General features: G+C 39.3%; 1 protein-coding gene across 2 annotated transcripts in view; it reads left to right on the forward strand.

Annotated features, from left to right (window-relative positions):
* Positions 1-22,012, forward strand: part of LOC119656810 (monocarboxylate transporter 12) — a 106,624-nt gene that overhangs the window by 82,140 nt on the left and 2,472 nt on the right. For both annotated transcript variants that reach the window (XM_038063429.1, XM_038063428.1), the window contains exons 3-7: positions 7,469-7,588; positions 7,652-8,214; positions 17,192-17,371; positions 17,432-17,539; positions 17,598-17,928. In XM_038063429.1, the coding sequence (XP_037919357.1) occupies positions 7,469-7,588; positions 7,652-8,214; positions 17,192-17,371; positions 17,432-17,539; positions 17,598-17,928 (1,302 nt within the window). The remainder of the gene's footprint in view (positions 1-7,468; positions 7,589-7,651; positions 8,215-17,191; positions 17,372-17,431; positions 17,540-17,597; positions 17,929-22,012) is intronic.

Here is a 22,012-nt window from a genome sequence, read left to right on the forward strand (position 1 = left end):
ATTTTAATTCCAGTTATCAATTAATAGTAGGTTGAAGCAACTGCACATGAGTAGGCGACAAGCAGTAAAGAAAAACATGCGGAATGAATGGTTTTATCTTGAATATTGTCAATATAAAAATCGAAACGCTAATCCTATGGAACAAACATTTATGAGAATCCTATAAATTCGTCAAAATATAGGTATGAAAACGACGTTGTGTTACCACATGGTCTCATTTGAGTACAGTGTTAGCATAAATTTATAGAATATTGGAATTATCAAAATGTGTACAATTTGTACCCAAATATTAATCTATATTTTCTTCATTTAATTATCATCAACGGCGCAACAACCGGTATCCGGTCTAGGTCTTCCTTAATAAAGAACTCCAGACATCCCGGGTTTGCGCCGAAGTCCACCAATTCGATATCCCTAAAAGCTGTTTGGCGTCCTGACCTACGCAATCGATCCATCTCAGGCAGGGTCTGCTTCGTCTTCTTTTTGTACCATAGATATTGCCCTTATACACTTTCCGGGCTGGATCATCCTCATCCATACGGATTAAGTGACCCGCCCACCGTAACCTATTGGGCCGGATTTTATTCACAACCTGACGGTCATGGTATTGCTCATAGATTTCGTCGTTATATAGGCTACGGAATCGTCCATCCTCATGTAGGGGGCTAAAAATTTTTCGGAGGATTCTTCTCTCGAACGCGGCCAAGAGTTCGCAATTTTTCTTGCTAAGAACCCAAGTTTCCGAGGAATACATGAGGACTGGCAAGATCATAGTCTTGTACAGTAAGAGCTTTGACCCTATGGTGAGACGTTTCAAGCGGAACAGTCTTTGTAAGCTGAAATAGGCTCTGTTGGCTGCCAACAACCGTGCGCGGATTTCATCGTCATAGCTGTTATCGGTTGTGATTTTCGACCATAGATAGGAGAAATTATCAACGGTCTCAAAGTTGTAGTCTCCTATCTTTATTCTTCCCGTTTGACCAGTGCGGTTTGATGTTGTTGATTGGTTGGTTTTCGGTGCTGACGTTGCCACCATATACTTTGTCTTGCCTTCATTGATGTGCAGCCTAAGATCTCTTCTCATTTTTCTTCATTTGCTTTGGGTATTTATTGTACACCTAATAAAGCATCGTTTACTCTGTTGGCATAAATTCAAAAACTCAGTAGTGAATTTAATTTCAGAGTGATGAGGCTTGTGCCGTTTGCTCAGCTGAAACTACCCTAGAGCTAATCTCTCTTCATTCAATGGCGAAGCCAAAGTCGTACATGTTTCCGTTGAAGCTTGAAAATGTGTGAAATTTTGTAATCCTAGGATGAATTTGAGTATCATACTATTATTATGAATTTTTAAGCCTAGATTTTACGAAGATTTTTCAGTTTTCTGAGAATGAGTCTTGCCTAATTTTGAGTTTGCACTTTTTAACTCCTGTTTACTCTACCTTGCAGCCGATGCATATTTGGGACCTGTTTCATTTGATACCCCACATGGCTATCTCCGGAAAAAATGTTGCAACTGTCTTCGCTTGTATGGGAAAATCTCAATAGATATAGTCGTTTCCGAGTGTGCGTTTAACAGTCGCACTAAAATAGAGAGTAAACTGATTTTAATAAAGTTTTGTATTTATACGAACAGGAAAGTGGTTTATGGTAACGTTGGCGGTCCTCTGATGTAGCCGTCTCTTGCAAACCAGCAGTACAGGGCAAATCGTTCGCTGCCTCAATATTCTCGTCACTGATTTCGGCTATCAAAAAAACAGGATCAGTGAAAACGTTTCGATTATATAGAAAGATACCGGTAACACGAAAGCCAGATTTTATGTTTGAAGGAGTGAATACAATATCCAATGCTAGTCGAACAAAGCCAAATATATGACCAACTGCAATTTTGTTGATATCATGTTTGGCTGTTAATTTTCATTTGGTTGTCCGTAGTATCCTTTCAGCGGTTGATAAATCGATATGTCCAAAGGTTCCATGTGGTGGCTGCAGTGGTGTGAGAATGAAAGGATAGTAACACCACACCACTCTGTTTCTTATATGGCTTCAACTGGTTGATGCGATGCATGGTTGTTGAGCTAAAGAAGAGTGGTGGTTTTTTGATGACTTCGAGTTATAAATAAGGTCATCCATAAATTTTAAAAACTTAACCTGCATCATCCAACAGAAGCATTCGCACATCCAACTGCACTAGAAGTAGCATCATAATACCTTGTGATATTCTAACGATGCCAGAAGCGGCATCGAATTTCTACTTGATAACAGCACCATTATGATCATACCACCACACTCAGCAGCTATTAATTGTCCAACATGTTTCGCTCCTTGAATGAAATAGCATTTGAAGAATATTATTTCAGCTATGTTCCAAAAGGGGTAAGGTTCATACTTTCTTTAGCGGTACTTTCTGGAGGTTTGCCAAGAAGTTATCGACATGCTCTTCGCAAATGGCGTTAACACAGTTTTTGCTGGTATTCTAGGGTCTACGCAAAGATAACTCTTTGTGACGGGAAAACAAACTACAGTATCATCTATCACTGGCTATCAAATCCTTTTCCCAATTTTGCGAATATTTGGCACCTACGTACATAGCAAACTGGTCAATAAACGCAAGTACAATATAATAAATCGGAATAGGGAATTATAATTTGAAAAAATCTTCAAAAATCACGTTTATTTTTCACTGAAAATCAAGAATGAAAAGAAGAAATTGTTAACGACAGTACGTAATCGTGGTTCGGACCAGAATCATCGATGTGTAGAATAAATATCAGCTCAATCGGTTCGGCAGAACTTTAGTTACGCTTTCAAGTCCGTCTGTCTGCCTGTCTGTCTGTCTGTCACACCCGATTTATTCGGAAACGACTGGACCGATTGTCACGAAAATTGGTGAGAGTATGTAATCTGGTGATCCCTTTACATGCAGTAAGTGGCGCCATCTTGTGTTAAGTTTAAGGGGGGGCTCCCCATACATGTGAATGGAGGGTGCAAATTTTTTTTTTACAGAATGTAGCCATGTAGGGTATCAAATGAAAGGTCTCAATTGGCACTTTTCGAATCTGGTTCAATATTTAATATTAGATGAAACATAGGGGAGTGAGGGTTCAAAATATGACCCACAAAAAGTGTAACAGGTCTCGTTCTCAGAACCTATCCAACCGAAAAATCTGAAAAAAATCACAGTGGTGCATCTCTACGAAATCTAGGCCTCAAAATATATCCGGTTCCGATATCTGCACAAATAAAGTTAATAATAGTATATTTCCACATTTTGGAAATTTTCCCGGCACCCCCCTTATGTTCATCCCAGAAGTACAAAATTTGGCATGCGTATAACGAAGAACATAATGTACAGTTTGGCCAAGTTTGAAGAAAATCTAACTATTATTAACAAAGTTATAGGGGATGAAACTTTACAATTTTTTGTGAATTTCGTGCGCTCTACAACCTGCATGACGTCATCATCACATATCAATTCGTCAATACCACAACGAAATGAGTTCTTATGAATTGGGTCGCAGAGAATTATTTTGTTTTAGTTTTTTAGTTATTTGTCAGCCAGACATGTGTGTATGTAGGTATATAATATATGCGTGCTAATGAACTTTGCGGGTAGTGCCCAATTCAAATAGATATAAGAAGTAAATCGGAAATGTGGATACGATCCATTTATATACGTGCATATATGTGTACAGTATTCGGTAATAGGCAGTTTGTTTGTTTAGGGTGAGCGTGATATCTATGGCTGTAATATGTACGTATGTCTCGTAGTTTGGAAATATATGAAGGATTATGTTGGATTTGTAGCTATATACGGACAGAAAAATGTGCGATGAAGTTTCTTACATAAGATGAACACAAAACCTTTATACCCGAAGCGCGAGCCTCCGGTATTCCGACTTGTTTTGTTCTGTTTTGTCTCTTTTAAAGCGTTTTTTGTTATTTTAATTATATAGTAAAACTGTATTTTTTGGAAAAGAATATAAAACCACTGTTACAATTACAAAAAAATTTGCGTACAAAAGTGAAAAGACTTTCGAGGGTTTTCCTTAAGCAAAAGTCCACCAAAGATCACAAAAAAGAAGGATTTTGTTTCTTATAGAGTATTTTTAAGAAAATTTGAAGATAATACGAAATTTTTGTCAGATGGGTTCAAAAAGAAATAGGATCATTGCTGGAGAGAGGGAAATTTTAGTTAAGTTAAGCAGTGGAAGGAAGGCAAAACTTTCCTGGGAATTGGGAAATTGGTGAGTAGACCACATTCTTCGGTTGAGACGACGATTGCGAACTACAAATCGTTCGGTTCGACCGCATCAAGGCCATGTTCTGAATGCCCATCTTCATTGAGTGAACGTGTCATTTACAAAAAGTGGAATAAAACCCTAGAACAAATGCTTTACAAAGGGCTAAAAATATAAAGGATAGCTTTCGGAAGATTTTTCCAGTGATACTGTCTGCAAAATTTTGAAGAAAGGTGGTTATCGTTACCAAGTTGCACGGTGAAAGTCCTTCATATTACATGTTAGCACAAAAAGACGAATTGACTTTGTTAAAGGGTACATTAGGAATCTAGCAAAGTCCTGGAAAAACGTACTTTTTCGGATAAGAGTATATATTTTTAGGATCAAGGGACGCGAGCTCGTATGGAGAAAACGAGGTACAGCGATAAATGAAGGAAATCTCGTAACCATTGTTAAACACAGCAGTTGTGGAGTTATGGGGTGGGTGTAGGTACTATAGCTTTATCGAGCCAATAATAAAGAAAAGATTATGTTCGGGTATACTTAAAGCCAATTTGAAGCAAAGTGCTGCAAAACTAGGTCTTAAAAATGGGTTCATGTTCCAACAGGACAACGGTCCAAAACACACTGTGAAAATTGTTAAGCTTTGACTGTTGTGTAATGTTCCACGTCAGCTTCATACACCCCTGCAATCTCCAGATCTTATTCCTATTGAACATTATTGGGACTTCAGGCTAAGATTCAATACTACAATATTTCATTCAAAGAAATTCTTAAAGGCATATGTAATCAAGAATGAAGGCATATAAGGTCTTAAGAGACAACAAAGTTAACAAATTCCATTACAAACTGCTTAGTAGAAGTTATAAAATGTATTTAATGATTATAATATAAATTAACGTTTTTTTAAATTAATTTTCTTTGATTTTTTTTTAAGTTTCCTTTACGAGATTCATATGTACGCTAACTTTTTCTGACTCGTGTATATAGAAGAAAAAAATCGACTTCTGGAAACCATCAGAAAACTACCTTAAGGGAGGGAAGGAAGTTGTCAGCGTGAAAAAAATGCTCTCTTTTTACGATTATTTTTAGAAAAATGATTTGAGTAAATTTCTTGAAACCTTTTGTAGATCATTAAGTATGCTTCTGAGAATATTCTGTAAAATTTTGATGCAAATATATTTACAAAGAAGCCGATGATAGAGTTTTCCCAGATCGCGTTTGGAAAGGGACAATTTGCCCTGTTCACTGTATCTCAGCTGAAAATTATTTGAAAGAAAAAAAAACCGTTTGAATTTAGTGAAAGTGTAAATGAATCTTCCCCCAATGGTCTTAGATTTTGCTTTCTTCCTTTTAAAAATTTTTGGCGGCCATTTAACTTGAAAAGTGATATTTTGCACGTCGGGGGAAGGTATTTATATATTAAATGTGTATACCAAGTTTGAAACGAATCCGTTAAGTAGTTTTAAAATTGAAGTGAACACGAACTTTTTCAAGTCGTTTTTAGAAAAACGCACTTAAAGCCTAACAGGTTAGGACTACAATTCGGAGGTGCGGATATTAACTGCTCGAAAACGATGAGAATTTTGCTCGGATCTTGTTGAAATTTGTGAAATATATTCTTGAAATGTTTAACTATACACAAAAGATTAAAAAAAAGACAAAATTGATTTTTTGAAAGTGCAAAACCCTACTCTTTCCTCAAGCACAATATACAATAAACACAAGCGAGTGAATGATCGATTCATCCGGACTGTCAAATCAAGTTCATTGCACGCAATTGTATGGTGTAATGTAGAATAGAGCTCGCTTGCAAAAAAGTTGCCATGTCTTAATTAAGGCATATCATCACAACGAACCTCGCTTACGCGAAATTTTGATTGAACTTTGTGGTCGCGAGCGACACCTCGGTTCTCGGGTGCGCCGCTGCTGTTCACACTATATTTTTAACACTTAGACTGTTAAATAACAAAAATGTTACATTACCTTAGTAAAAATTACATTTCAGTTGGCAGCTTTTTAACATTTCATTTAAACTGAGGTTTTGCAGTTTCATTATCACCGTGCTGTGCGCAAAACGTTCCCAAATATTCGCCACTGGCTCCTAAAAGCGTGGCATTTCTACCTAGTGAACGCCAAGTTCGCGGACCAGTCATTATTTATTGGCCTAATGAAATTGGAATAGTTTGAAACTCGCCAGTCGACAGTATAATTCTATGCTTCAATAAAATGACTTAATACAGAAGAGAAGAAGACTTTTTATGGGCAGCTTAACGCGGTCCAGGAGAGGTTACCTAAAGGTGCCACTGCAATTTTGTTGGGTGTTCCGAATGCCAAGATGGGTTCCTTGTTGACACATAGGATGTTAGCAGTAAATTTAGGAGCTGGCTGCTAGACGCACGCAACTATAGAGGTGCTAACCGCTGACTCGAAAGAGAGTATCACTTGGCGGTAATTTGTTCTGGCTGTTGCATCCCTACTTATTTGCAGGGCTGGAAAGTTTCGACATCCCAAATTTTAGTCTGGTCTGGTTTCATGATACGACTGTCGTTTGGCACTGAGGGAACTATTCTCGGGAAACATTTCGAACAACTTCCTTCGCAAGTGTTCTTTTGCCTCATGCAAGTCCCGAAGGGATGCCAAAAGATCTGGCTGCCGAAAGGTGGAAGGGGTTTGACGAGCGTATGGCACTGAAGGTTCATCTGTTTTTCAAGTGTGGGACAAACGTGACGCGATTGAGTTATAATGTGACAACAAATCTCAATGAGGCAAACCGGGTTAAACTCGTCAGCTTCAACGGTCTTCATTTTCTGTGCTGCTATACACAGACAACACAGAACCACTGCGTGAATGTGCGGGAAAGACACTCTTGGACATGTTGACCAGAAGGTTGGACCGATAGCGCACGTAAAGAAAGGAAGACATGGCACATAGCTGTGAAGATGATTGCAGGTTTCTCGGGAAATCATAAAGGGAGTTTAAACTCACAACGGTGAATTAACCACGGTGCCGCTCAGATACCGTTGAGGCGCTATACCTCGTTTAGGAGTCAAACTGAATTGAATCCAAATTGAATCCAAAATTTCTTGTTTTCTGATCTTTCAAATTCCCATTTCCGGCTTGCTTTATCTGTGTGTATTTTAAAAATTCAGCGGCTGTTTTCGATCGGAATATCAGTACATATTAACACATATCCTTTCTAAATGACTAAACTATGCTTCCACTTTCAGCTGATGGTATGACATACTCATTTGGTTTATTCTATGCTGAATTCCTTGTTTACTTCGGTGAAGGCAAAGGATACACGGCATGGATAGTTTCGATATTAGTAGGCGTAACGTTATGCTCAGGTAACTATATTTTGCACAGTAGAATTCTTAATTATTAATATTCTCTTTCTTCTTGTTTGACAGGACCAATATCTTCCTCCTTCGTTAATAGATACGGGTGCCGATTAGTTACAATTGCTGGTGCCATCCTCGCCAGTACTTGCATTTTTATTAGTATGTTTGCTCAAAATGTACTCACACTTATTTTTACCATCGGCATCGGAACAGGAATGGGACTGGGATTAATTTACTTACCGGCCATTGTTAGTGTTACAATGTACTTTGAAAAATACAGGTCGCTGGCGACTGGTATAGCAGTGTGCGGTTCCGGGTTCGGAACATTTGTTTTTGCTCCCCTTACCGAGGGTTTGATTGCAAACTATGGATGGCGTGGTGCTTTGTTAATTATTTCTGCTATTGTGTTGAACTGTATTATCTTCGGCATTCTGTTTCGGCCGTTAGAAGCACCAAAGCGGAAACGGAAGTTATCACAAGAATCCCTTGAGAATGAACTACAGCCACTGAAAAATAAGACTGGTTTAGGAAATAATATTGACAATAAAGGTAGTCTTTTGAACACCGGTGATATGGTCATGCCTCGATCGGCAAGTGTTGGATATGATATGACGAACATCACAAAAAATCATGTAAGTATTAGTCATTGTTTGAATTAAGAATAACCTGTGAATGAATGGATGGAGTCTATTTACCTGTTTGCGCTTGATGTTGAACTATTTCAGTTCAATTTTCTTCAGTACATTAGGATTACTAAAGGCTGCAATTATAGAATGACGGTGGGGGTGAATCGAAACTTAAAGGAGTGATGATTTAAGGGGTATCCAATTTAAAATAATTTGCGCTCTAAAAAGCTATCCAACCGAAAAGCTAAAGAAGATCTAGTGATGAGTCGAGCCTGAAATATAGGAAATAAGGCTAGAAAACGTGGTGCTATTTCTTCAATCATTAACAAAGTTGTGTCCAAGTTCTTGCTTTTCTGTCAATTTACTCCATCTATAAACCAGATAGAACCACTTTAAACTGAATTGCTATTTACATAAAAAACATTCAGAAGTTACCTAAAATTGCAATAAATATTAAACGACTTCGGCACGACCTGCAAAAGATACGGTATAAGTGACCCAAATCACCTTTAAATGAAGCTAAGCGAAAGTAGGTGTGTCATATTGAACCGTTCTAACCTGATAAAGCGATAGCCACTTTTAGAATCATCATAGGTAAATAATAATAAAAAATAAAGAATTGTTAGCAGCCTTAGCAAAATATTGGTAATATTATTACTATCGTGCCAGTTTATTTAAGTGCCCAATGATAATAATCTGGCTATTAACTGCCGGTCATATCAGTCGAATCAATCAGTCATTTTCTAAAATCAGGTAGTCACGTGAAAATAAATGTTGGAAGTTTCAAGGGAATGATACATTGCTTTGAATTAGTTTCGATAAATAAAATATTTTTTACGTCACACGTGTATGATAAAAGTTGCATAATTGGTCTATATATTCATTGTTTTTGTATAGCAATTTCACTTTTTGATTTTTTGTTGGCATTATTCCAGAAAATATAAATTTGCTAATGCCTGCCACCGCACACATTAAATAAGTCTATTTCCTTGGGTTTATGAGAATTTTTTCAAACTGTACTGTAGCATAACATGAACCTTATTTCCTATTTCGAAATCGTAGAAAACCGTTTCCTTTCGATTCCGCGTGGCTTTTTTAATGAACATTGAATCATTAGTTTTAGCAAGTTGTACTGTTTTTGTCGTATCAAATGTCCAAATTAGATTCACTTCTAGTTTTTCCAGATTTTGTGAAAAACAAAACCTTATGAAAATATTTTGACACAAAGTTTGGTGAGAATGTTAATCGGTGTGAAAATAAAAAAAAAGGGGGGCTAAAGATAAAATATTTTTAAGATTTTTTCTATGTATGCTACACGGATTGAGATGGAATTTGGTGGACATATGTAAACTATGAAATCCAACACATGCAGTGAAAAGCATGATTTTGTGCTTTGTTTAGGGGTTATACCATATACATTTGTCATGGTCGCGGAAATCGAAACTTTTTAAGGTTTTGTTTGCAAATCATGAAGCTGCCACTATACGGTTCAAATTAAGTAAATAATAGTATATTACCATATTTTTGGAAAAATTGAGTAAAGCCCCCCTTAAATTTATCTCAGAGTTATAAAAGTATTGGTATTAGTATAAAATATAATATGAAGCATATTATCCCCAAGTTTGATCAAAATCATACTATAAGTAACAAAGTTATAGTAGCTTAAAGTTGTCTTTACCGTATAAATTTACAACCCGAAGTACTAAATCTGACATGCTAAATGCATATTTTTAACGGACTACGTACAAATAGGATAGTTCTACGCTCAAATATACTCACACAAGAAGCAAACAAAACCTTTCATACCTGAAGCGCCCAGCTTCCGGTTTCCCGGCTTGTTTATTGAATATTTTCTAAGTATATTTTCACCAAATTTCATAACAATCAGAACATTAGGTCCAAAGTTATAGCTATTTATAGCGTAGTTTATAGCTAGCTAGTCAAATCCCATTAGCGCATATTATATGACCATGCCATCGAAGGCGTAACTTTTCTACGATGTGTGCAGCCCCATGTTGATGGCGGATGTCATCTCAGAGGCGATTACAGCCTGTCACACCACTGATCCAACGCAATATTTGGTCTCCATTATCGCGAGGCGCCGTTAATTGCACTTTATACTCGATCAGTCGTGGGAACCATTGAGTTTTATAATTATGATAACCTTGGACCACATGAAAATGATAATTTTGACTTATTGTAACTATGTTAATATTAGTATGTGGGGCTGTCTTTCACGTGAATTTATTGGAAGTATCATTTTGAATACTATAAAAAGTCTTAAATAAAGATACTCGGATGAGATTGCCAGGTGGTGGAAGTTAAATCCGAAATTAGTAGTATGGTGTCTAGGCCTCAAAATGCTCTCTATATCGATACCTATTTAAACAAAGTTAATATATTATATTACCATATTTATTATTACTATATTTTTTAGAAATTGTGTCTAAACTCTCCTTAAGTTCATCCTAAAATTATAAAACTCATCATATGGTAATATACTGCCAAGGGTGTTAAAAGTTAAAGTTGTAGTTCTTGTGCAAATTTACTGCAATCTAAGACTTTCAATATCAGAATCAGACTAAAGTGAATAGTCTCACATATTAAATACACAAACATTTTGAGCTAGGTACAAATGAGGGAAATGTCCACTGACAATTAAGGAACACACAAAAGTTTTCATACCTAAAGCGTTCAATTTCAGTTTTTGCGACTTATTTTTTATTGTGTAGGGACTGAGGGGCCATAAGTCTGCATCCACTTAATGTCAGGCCAGATCAAATGGAGAGCAACTTGCTACCACCTTTCTTTTGCAAACAAAACCTTATTAAAATTGGTTCATTGTCTGTCTGTCTGTCCGTCTGTCTGTCTGTCTGTCTGTCACAAGCACTTTTCTCAGAAATGGATATACCGATTACCACGAAACTTGGTGAGAAGGTGGGAACTGTGACCCCCAGACATGCAGTGACTGATATCCTCCTACGTTGAGATTTAGGGGGAATCCCCATACATGCAAAAGGGGGGTGTAATTTTTTTTTTTCACCGAATATAGTTATGTTGGGTATCAAATGAAAGGTTTCGATTAGTACTTTTCGAAGCCGGTATTAGTTTTGAGATTAGTTGGAAAGGCGGGAAGTGGGAGGGATGGAAAGTGATGATTTCTTTAACGGACCCATTCTCAGAAACTATCCAACCAAAAAATCTGAAAAAGATCGTGAAGCTGCCTATATATGGTGTTCAGGCCTCAAAATACCCTCCACATCGATGTCTGCTCAAATTAAGTTAATAATAGTATAATATATTACAATAGTTTTGGGGAAATTGAGTAAAACCCCCCTTAAGTTCATCCCAGAGTTATAGTAGTAGCATAGAATATAAAATAAGTCATATTATCCCCAAGTTTGATCAAAATCATACTATTATTAACAAAGTTACAGTAGCTTAAAGTTTACTTTACCATGTAAATTTACTGCAACTAAATATCAATATCACAGTAAAGGGAGTAGTCTAACATGCTAAATGCATATACATAACGGACTACGGAGAAACGGGATAGTTGTGCACTTAAATATACACACAGAAGAAACAAACAAAACCATCCATTCCTGAAGCGCCGAGCATTCGGTTTCCCGACTTGTTTGTTTCATGGATCTGGAAATATCCCAAACGCTTTTGCCACAGGTGCAGGAATTGTTACCCCTCCAGTTAATATACTGACAAACAGGACCAGCCTCATTGTGTCCAAATTCCTCCAGGTTCAGGGAAATTCATTTTTATTGATTTATTAAATTCGACAGCTATCGGAAGTGGAAAATTTCCCGATGTCGTGATGAGCTGTATCTAGCTCACGGGAAAAGAGGGAAAAGTAAGGGGATATATAATCACAGTAATAATAATAATAACAATAACCCTTGACGCGAGCTATCACAATCTCGGCAGATGCCGGATTTTACCTAATACTAGCATTAAGTGCCAAGCATTTAGGCTCGGACGATCCTACCTACTTAAAAACTAAAGGGGGACTGGTGGGAGTGGCCGGTGGTAGGTCAGTGGGAGAATCCGTCGAGTACTCCCCGCAATATCGAGCACGTATGCAGAATGGTGTACTTCTGCATGGTTTGAACCAGACTGTGCGAAAGTCGCAGGACATCAAGGGAAGCCGTGAGTAATTTATGTACAATACCTGTAGCTGACAATATTATGGGAACTACAACGGTGGCTTGATACGCTGGATGGGGATTTGAAAGCCTCGGGATTGCACCCAGATCAGGCATTCGATAGAGCCAAATGGCGAAGCCGATCACGACGAGCCGACCCCGCTTGTGAACGGGACAAAGGCTGAAGAAAAAGAAGATTATGGGAACTACAACCACCCGCTCGAGACACCAAATTTCTTTGATTTCACGAGCCAATGGCTCATAGGTCACCTTCTTCTCCACGTATTTCCGTTCAATGTTGCTATTATGGGGGATAGCAGCAGAATTCCTAGGTACTTGTAGAAGTCTGTCTCGGTCATAGCTTCGAGGTGGAGGTCACCAATGCTATGTCCGGCATGCGGCTTGTGATGACCTTTGCGGATGGCTTGGATTCGACATTTGTCTAATCCAAACTCCATCCGAATATCACGGCTGAACATGTCTATTATTCGCAACAGACTTCTAAGATGGTTGTCAGTACCAGCATACAGCTTGATGTTATCTAAGTACATCAAGTGTGTCAGTTCGCACTTAGCACGTAGGCCATACTTTATTGCAAAACCATGCCCTCTAGCATCATTCAGTAGCCAGGAAAGGGGGTTCAGTGCCATACAAAACCAAAGGGGACTCAACGAATCCCCCTGGAAGATGCCCCTCCGTATACGGATGGGCTCTGAGGTATTAGCACCCTCAGATGTACGGACCGATAAGGTGGTATGCCACCCTTCCATGACTGTCGCCAAAAACTTTATTAGTTTCGGATCAATGCGATACAGATGGAGGATGTCGATTAGCCAGGTATGCGGAATGCTATCAAAAGCCTTGGCATAATCGATTAGCAACTGAAGAGGTTTCTTTGGCCTCTAGTTGCTTGTCCTACAACTACCGAGTCGATAACGAGTTGCTCTTTGCAACCCCTTGACCCAACTCGGCAGCCCTTCTGCTCCTCGGACAGAATGTTATTGGTCTCGAGGTGCGCACTGATCCTCCCACTATAATGGACGTGATGAATTTGTAGACGGTTGGTAAGCAAGTGATCGGTCTTGTGTCTGCGGGGTCCTACACCATGTCCTTCTTAGGGATAAGGTAGGTAATCCCCGCAGTGAGGAAAGGTGGAAATTCCTCCGGCCGACTCATGACTTCATTTATACTGCGTGCCAACTGACTGTTTATGCTGGTAAAATTCTTATACCAAGAATTCTGCACCCAATCCACACCTGGGCCCCTCCAGTTCTTCGAGCTGTTTATGGCTCGTCGAACTTCCTCTTCGGTAACATCCGCAAAATTCATGCCAGGTGTATTGGCATTGCGGGTGCCTTCGGCGGTGATCCACTCAGCATGCTCAGCATGCTGGGCAGGTAAGCCCCAAAGTCCACCCCAATACTCTTTCGCTTCCGTGACCGGTGACTGTATTGTCTGGGCGCTCTGTTGGGATTTGTTGAGAGATCAGAAAAAGCTCCGCTGGTTCGCGTATGTTGCATTCTGGACACGTCTGGAATAACTTGACGTGATAATTAAATTGGGCCAGGGTCATGAAGTATGTTAGAACACTTCATTAAACCCGTAACGATATACTAGAAACTACAGTACACTGCAGGAGGCAATGTGGTTAGCATTGTGGCCGCTCGTGATTATTACTTTCATTTGACTTACGTACTCATTCACAGCTGAATCAACTGATATAATCATACGCTCTTTTAATTTGAATAAAAGACACTCTTAATATTATAAGGTTGTGTTTTAATTGCTCTCAGTGGTAAAAAAAGTCTCGTTTAGAATGTACGTTTAGACTCCAGACCAGACTAATATAGCATACTACAATTAAATCATTTAAAGTACTGAATGTCATGGTGGTTTTCTAGATGTGGTAAATTAAAAAAAAATTGGGAGGTGCTGAAAAATAATTGATTATTCAAGTGGGTGGGAGGCAGAACCGATTTGCGAATCTTTATATAATGATGACGCTGCACACGTGTTGGAATACAATAAATTAACGCGGAATATAAATCTTTGACTTTCTTAACTTTGTTAGTAATAGTTGGTTTCCATCCAAACTTTCCAGAATGAAAGTCAAGAGTAGGCGGTTTCAGGTAGGTTTCTAAGGATAGCAATATGCTGTTATTAACTTTATCGGTATCGGAATGGGATGTACTTTGAGGTTTCGATTTTGCCTAGGCCCATCACTGTGGTTTTTTTAGATTTTTGGTTGGATAGGTTCGCAGAACGAGACCTGTTTCATTTTTCAGGTCACACATTTTGAGTCGTTACTCCCTGAGTTTCATTCAATGTTAGAAATAATTGCCATATGTTTAAACGAACAAACAGATAGACAGACAGGCAGACAGACAAATTTTAATCAGGTTTTATTCCACACAAAACTTTGAAAACAAATTCTTTTCCATTGTTGGTTTAAGAAGCGGCTTTCACAAAATCCCACTAAAAGGAGAAGATCCTCAAAAGGCCGGGGGAACGGTTACAAATCGTTCACCATTTCAACTAGAAAGTGCACCATCCATTTTTTCGCAGGCGCTGGACGATATTCGAAGAGAGCACGATGCCACGTCTACATCGATGACATTATCAGCTTTGGAAAGGATGCGACAGGGCACTTAAAAACATAGGGTTAGTACTTGAAACACTCTCAAGAACAAACATGAAAGTACAGCCTGAAAAGTGTGAGTTCCTCGAAAAGAACATTTACACATGGCGTTAGAGGTTTTAATATCCTGCCCGGTTTTGACAAAGACTTCGAGCTGACAACAGAGGCTTTGGTTGTGCCTTTCCCAATGAATAATCCTACATATATCCTTTTCATCACGCACTCTTAGTAAAATAGAAGAAAGCTATGCAACAAACGAAAAAGAAATGCTGGCTATTATATGGGCATTCAAACTAGTTGGGAACTTTCTACACGAATCTCGGAAAGTGAAAACCAAAACGGATCACTAGTCTCTAACATACGTCCTAGGCAATAAAAATACCAAAAGCAAAATGAACCTTTAGAAGTCGACCTTGGAAGAATATTATTACGAAGTGTAGGTTTACTGGTTAGAGTGCTGGCTGTCGCAGCAGAAAGTCGCGGTTCAAATCTCATCGGTGCCAGAGGGATTTGTATCGTTATTGGATGTCGAATACCAGTCGACTCAGCTGTGATTTAAGCCAAAATCAGGGTAATTATCACGGACAAGCTCAATGCTGACCACATTGGCTCCTACAGGGTGGCGTAGTACTGTAGAATACCATTTTGGTCTTGAATGAAGTGCTCTAACAGATACAATTGGATTGTCACCGGTAAAAATCTTCAAAACTTCCTTTTCTGAAATGGAGGTAAATGGCCAGATAGAATGTCCTCAATCGACTCTTAGCTTATTAACTCTCCATCTGGCAATCGGCAAGATCCAAGCCCTTGACTACACAAACTCCCAAATAATAGTCATGAAACCAGGCCAGGCGAAAATAAAAACAGGATGCCTCAATATCTCACCCATAAGCTTTCCCAAACCAAACCAGAGCTTTTAGAAATTTACGACCAAGAATTGCGATGGGATTCTGGCCAGTTTTCGCTCTGGATACTCCTCTTGCATTGAACACATCAACACTGTTACCGATATTATGTCTTCTTGTTATCACTGACTTTCGTCATCCTGCCTTATCTGGCGGATGTGAAGGGGTGGACTATGACGTCTTTACTGAAACACATCGATTATGCTATCACCGGGTCATGGACCTTCGCCAAATTGGTCTGGGTATGGAAAGAGAGGAAAGTATAGTTGGATTGAAGTTAAACACCAAAAAACCAAGGTTGGGTTTATATATCAAGGAAGCGTGGTTTCTGCCGACGGTAGCACCAAACTGCATGCATTAACAGCGCTAGATCCGCCTTCGCTGCCTTATCTAAAATCTGGAAATGTAGTTATCTCAACATCAAGATCAAGTTAAGACTGTTCTGTGCTATTGTTCCTTCTATGCGTATGGGAGTAGTACATGGAAAATAACCCCCACTGTCATTCAAAAGCTCCAAGGTTCCGAAAACAGGCAAGTCTGGCACCCTTACGCAACGTGATCGGAAGATGCAAGAGGCAATGGGTAGGTCACAAATGCAGGCAGAGCGATAATTGCATTGCTGGCTACGCCATGTTGTGGCACTCACTATCTCAAGATGGCACTAGGCTCAGAACAGTAGAGGAGGAGAGCAGGCATCTCGGTAAGTCCTGGCACATTTCGTCGGAACGTGTACGATGGCGCGTTAGTGCGGTTGACGTGCTGTGCCTCATGAAGGAGTGAATGACAAATATATAGGTGTAATTAAGTTGATGTTACGAAAGAAGAATTTGATTTTGTGGTAAAGGTTTTGAGCTTGATACATTCCTTTTTTAAGATTTATGCAGAGTATAATATATTCTATAAGTTCATTTTCCCGGAATGGCTATTATATGGTACAAAAAGTTGTGGCACAATAGAGTAAATAATTTCTGAGTTATTTTCAGTAGTTTTAAAGAATACTTCTTCCAGAAAACGGTTTTCCAGAATGGAAATAAATAGCGATTGTGACCTACTTCCTGATCAAATTCTTTGTGAATGTATTTTCCAGTCAATAGAAGGTCCTTTTGAGCATTTCGAACATGTGCAACGATTTCCTTCCACCATAGAAATTTAAACAATGTGCCGGGAAAAGAATCTTTTAATTGTAGCACTCTTGGGCTCATAATAGGTTATTTATCTGTTGTGACTTCCATTCCAAGTTTTTAGTCTTTTCGATCTTTCAATATTTATATATTTTCTTTCAGAACAATAATACGAATGGTCATGTTATTAGCGGTTCTCTTGGAAGGAAACAACGAAGATCCAGTCTAATGCGTGCAACAGCCAGTCAACCCCACATTGGGTTAAGTAATAGTCACTTAAACAGGGATATAAGGTTGATATATGGCAGTGGTACCATGTATAGACCGGACATTTTTTACCAGGTAATGTTTTAATTTATTAATATGCGCTTTTACTTAAGCATCTGAACTTTCATATTTCAGGGTTCACTTCAAAATATACCCCAATATCGTTCGCGGGGTGAATTGTCATCGAAAGACCCAATTCGATATGGTTCTTTCAGACGGGATCGCACAACGGATTTCGAAAAGGTGGGTTTGATGTCGCTTTTATGAGATATTCAAATGCAGTTGATCCTTTATATTTCAGGATTCAGATAAGATTTGCGGTTGCATAACATGTTCAAAAGAAACACGAGATACTTTCTCGGAAATGATGAATTTCTCATTGTTTCGTGATATTATTTTCATAATTTTTGTTTTCTCAAACTTTTGTACAAGTATCGGTTTCAACGTGCCATACGTCTACATAGCTCCACAAGCTGAGGTACTAGGGCTGAATAAGGAAGAGGCGAGTTATCTTTTAGCCGCAATAGGAATTGCCAACACATTTGGAAGGATTATTCTTGGATACATATCAGATAAGCCATGGGTCAACCGATTGTTTGTTTATAATGTTTGTTTGACGATTTGTGGTTTAGGTAAGTTCAACCTTCACTTACGTTAACTTTTTTATGTGGAAGGATTTAAGAAGTGATAGAGAATGAGCAAGGGATGAAGTTTGGCCCGTACGATAACTCGGTTTTATTTTAAACGAATTAGATTAGAATAAGTTAGAGTACAATGGCAAAATTACCAATTGCATACAATCATGACTTAGCATTACATTCCATGGGGAAGTTTTACTTAGCTGAACTCAACCAATGATCACCAAGGTAGAATGTAAACATTCTAGGGGTACAATATGAAAGATCTCAACTTTAACTAGCACGTATTAGTTTTCAGGGCATTAAGAGTCAGAAAGCGTACGCGTAAGACAACCGAACTCAAAAACTTACGCCTTTATGTCTCAAAATAGAGCGCGTTCCGATATCTACTCAAATAAACTTAATAATCGTATATCACCATTTTTTAAAATTTACGGTCAGGATGGACCCGGTTCTATCGATAAACGGTCACATATACGGCATCAGGACCTAAGTAAATTAGCCTGAGCAAAACAAATACGTGTCTGCATGCTAAATATGGATGTCCCCAATGGAACAACAGAGGAACTCGCAACAGCTATTTGAAAGCGGCGCTTTGCTATTTGTGTTCTACATAGGACGACACAATACGCGAATAGTTCCAACGTGGTAGGCCACACACTCAGTACGGTGTTGAAATTATCATCTCAGGGGGTTTCCGTGAAGCCATTAAAGAAGTCGAAGGATTTGATGACCGGCTGATGAAGATCACCATTATATCAGCTGATCGTACGATTCGTTTCTTCACCCTATACGCAGGCAGGTAGATCTGACGCCGAGGAAGAAGCCTTCTTGCAACTACTTGACACAAAGCCCTGTAACGTGCATGCGACGACTATATCGCCATTGCGGACGATCTTCGTTGTCTTGTGAGTGGAAAGGCAGGCGGCAACGGGGGTCATGAGGTAAAATGGTTTGAAACATGCAATGAAGGTGGCACCCGTACTTGCGAATATATGACTCATCAAATCATTTTCTCATCTTCCTACATTTTATAGTGGGAACAGTAAAACGCAAATCGACTATATCCTCATAAGACACAGGCAATTTATCACGGTTACTAAATACAAAACCTGCACACCTCAACATCAGATGTTGGTTGCTGTCATGCGAATCAAGCTACCGAAAAAACAGCGAAACAGCGAACAGGAAAACCATCACTGTTACCCGAACGGTGCAATATAAACATCTTTACGATAACCTAGACACTCGAGACGGCGAGTGAGATTTGTATCGACCTGTCAAAAGCCGACACAAATGCATATAGGGTATCGTCCACCTCTGTTGCGTTAATGGGAATAAACGGTACCGACGTGACGTAACAGACAGATGGCGGAGATATTCCAAGCAGATTTGAACGAAAAAATTTGTTTATCCTCCACAAGCCTGGCTGGCGTTTGAAACAATTCCGGCTGTCAGCGTGACAAAAGTCCCCGAATAAAATCGGGGAAAGCAACAGCACCTCATGACATCGCAAAGGAGTAGCTGCACTCTGGAAAGCAAAGCGCGGGTTATTGAGAAGGAAAGAACAACAACTGATGGACAAGGAAGCACCACAGTTCTAATATGGAAAAAGAAAGGCAGTTCAGCAGAATGTTTAAATTTCGATTCAGTCAGATTGATGTTCCATACCATGAAGATTTTTGAATTTGAATTGACATTAATAATAATAATAATAATAATAATAATCGTTGGCACAGCAATCCATATTAGATCAGGGCCTTGAAGTGTGTTAGAGCATTTCATTCAGGTACTCATTCACAGCTGAGTCGACTGGTATCCGACGTTAAATTTGAAAGCATTGCTCTGCTCATGCGCCTGATTAAATTGCTGTATCACGACCCGGAGAGTAAAGTTCAAAATGTCGGGGATACACCAAAACCACAAACCGTTGTCCGGCTCGGTCCATCTAGATCGACTTCTCCATTTTCGTCGGTCGAAGGCGTAGATCGAGTGGGGGAACAATTCTGAATCACTATTTAGCGTATCAAGCCATCAATGTTTCGATCGCTCCCTTTGACTTGCTGTTCAGGGAATCTTTGCCAGTGGATTCTCGTCAGCGCGAATTACGTGGCCACGTGCTTTATGTTCAGGGAAATCATTGCTACTGGATTCTCGTCAGCGAGAATTACATGGTTACATCCTTTAAGGCCCATCTCCTGCAATTTTCCCAAAATGGGTGAAACCCCCATGTTGATCGCGAATAACCTCTTAAAAAAATGAGCCTAGCATGTTGCTTCAATAATTTAATGCAAAACTTTTGCTACCATTACTGCGAGGCGCTATTCATGGTTTTTAATAGTTGTCCAGTACTTAAACCATAAAAAAAGCTACTCGTGGGACGTTACTTCATTTAAGTTTCTCTAATGTTTGAAACAATTTCATGGTGCAATGCCGCCTTGGTTAAGAGCAAGCACAACTGGTTCGTTCAAAGGACCCGTGCCAAAGAAATCCAATTTTTCAAAAATCCCCTCCATGCATGCCTCGGCCTCGTGATTGAAAGTGCTTACCTCAGTGAGGAGAGTGTAGTGCGAGGAATCTGAGTGAGTAGAATTTTTAATTAATCCCCTGAAAGACATAAGGTGTAGCGGCCAATCCGAAGTGGGATGCATACTGGGTAATAATATCATGAAACTCTTCAGGTTTATTAAGGAACGCAGAAATATTCACCAAAATGTAGGGCAACCGTAGAACACATCAAATTACCGCACGGGAATGGCCCAGGACGTAAGATAGGTAAGATCCTCAAGCAAATAAGAGGAACCAGGCGACACAAGTGTGGATCATTCAGAATACGTGGCAGGAATAATCGAAGAAGAGACTACCTGAATGGTTGGTTGAACTATACAACAATACGGCAAACAGTTAAGAGGCACAAGAATCCAGCTTCAAAAAAAGTACATGAGGTAAGCAGAGTGGTTGAAGTCATCGGCATAACGATCAGCAGTAGTCTCTGGGAAAACTGGTGGACCCTACAATGCAATTCTGAAAAAAGTAGCACCTACAAAAGTAAAAATAGGAGAAGGATAGGAAGTAATTGGTCATAAACCGTCTTTTTCAGCATCAGAGGTTTTGGCTTCATTCATGTGACGAAAGGATATACCAGTGCTAATGACAGGCCCATGAATTGCAGAAAGTGTAGAGTCGGAGGCTATATCAGTCAGGACTATGGAGCTGATCCAAATTGAACCTGTCCCGTCCAAGGAAGGTGTAGCTCATTGTCACATTGTACCCATCAACATCCTGACATGGCCAAGTTGGTGAGTACTATACTCACCATTTAATCTGCTTGGAAATCAAAAGGGAATCTGAGCTGGTTGCAAGCATAGCGAAGGCCTTTCAGGAAATACGATTTGCGCGGCATTCGGGATTGACATATCCGTAGACGTAAAAGGAGAAAAAGTCACTAGATTGTGTAGTGGATCACAGAAGCGTGTAGTGGATTACAGAAACATGCGATGCAACAATATATATATATATATAGTAGCGGTTGAACAAAGGAATAGCAATGCTGCGGTCCGCTGGCTTTCGGGCCCAACCAGAGGCTCATAAACCTGCAAACAAAGGTCGAGAGGAAGTATATAGGCAGTTATGAGAAAGTCTTAAGGAGGCCATTTGAATAAAGCACAACTTGGATGACGGGAAAATTGGAGCGGTTTTGTTCGCGAACCATAGGGAGAAAAATAATGGCAAAGTTGAAGTCGGTGTCAATACGTCATCTGTAAGTCCGTTACCAAATACCAGGACGTGATGATTGGTACCATACTAACAGTTAGGAGGACCTTTAGTAAGCTTGCGAAAAAGTAGCCCGCTCTTCCATGGCATTTGGAAGAAAGTTGCCGAGTGTTTATTGGCTAAGACCCAGATGCTGATATCTGGAGTGGAGCGATCGCGTCGCCGTGCGATCGACGGTGCCCGCGAATGAAATAAGTATGACGTAATGTCCATGACATCTGAAATCTTGATGGTACAGAATCGTTAAATAACAATCAGAGAACCTTCAAAAGAAATAAACATTACCCTTGGACTCATTTATAAC

This window comes from Hermetia illucens, chromosome 5 (genome assembly GCF_905115235.1).
Source record: "Hermetia illucens chromosome 5, iHerIll2.2.curated.20191125, whole genome shotgun sequence".
Lineage (NCBI taxonomy): Eukaryota > Metazoa > Arthropoda > Insecta > Diptera > Stratiomyidae > Hermetia > Hermetia illucens.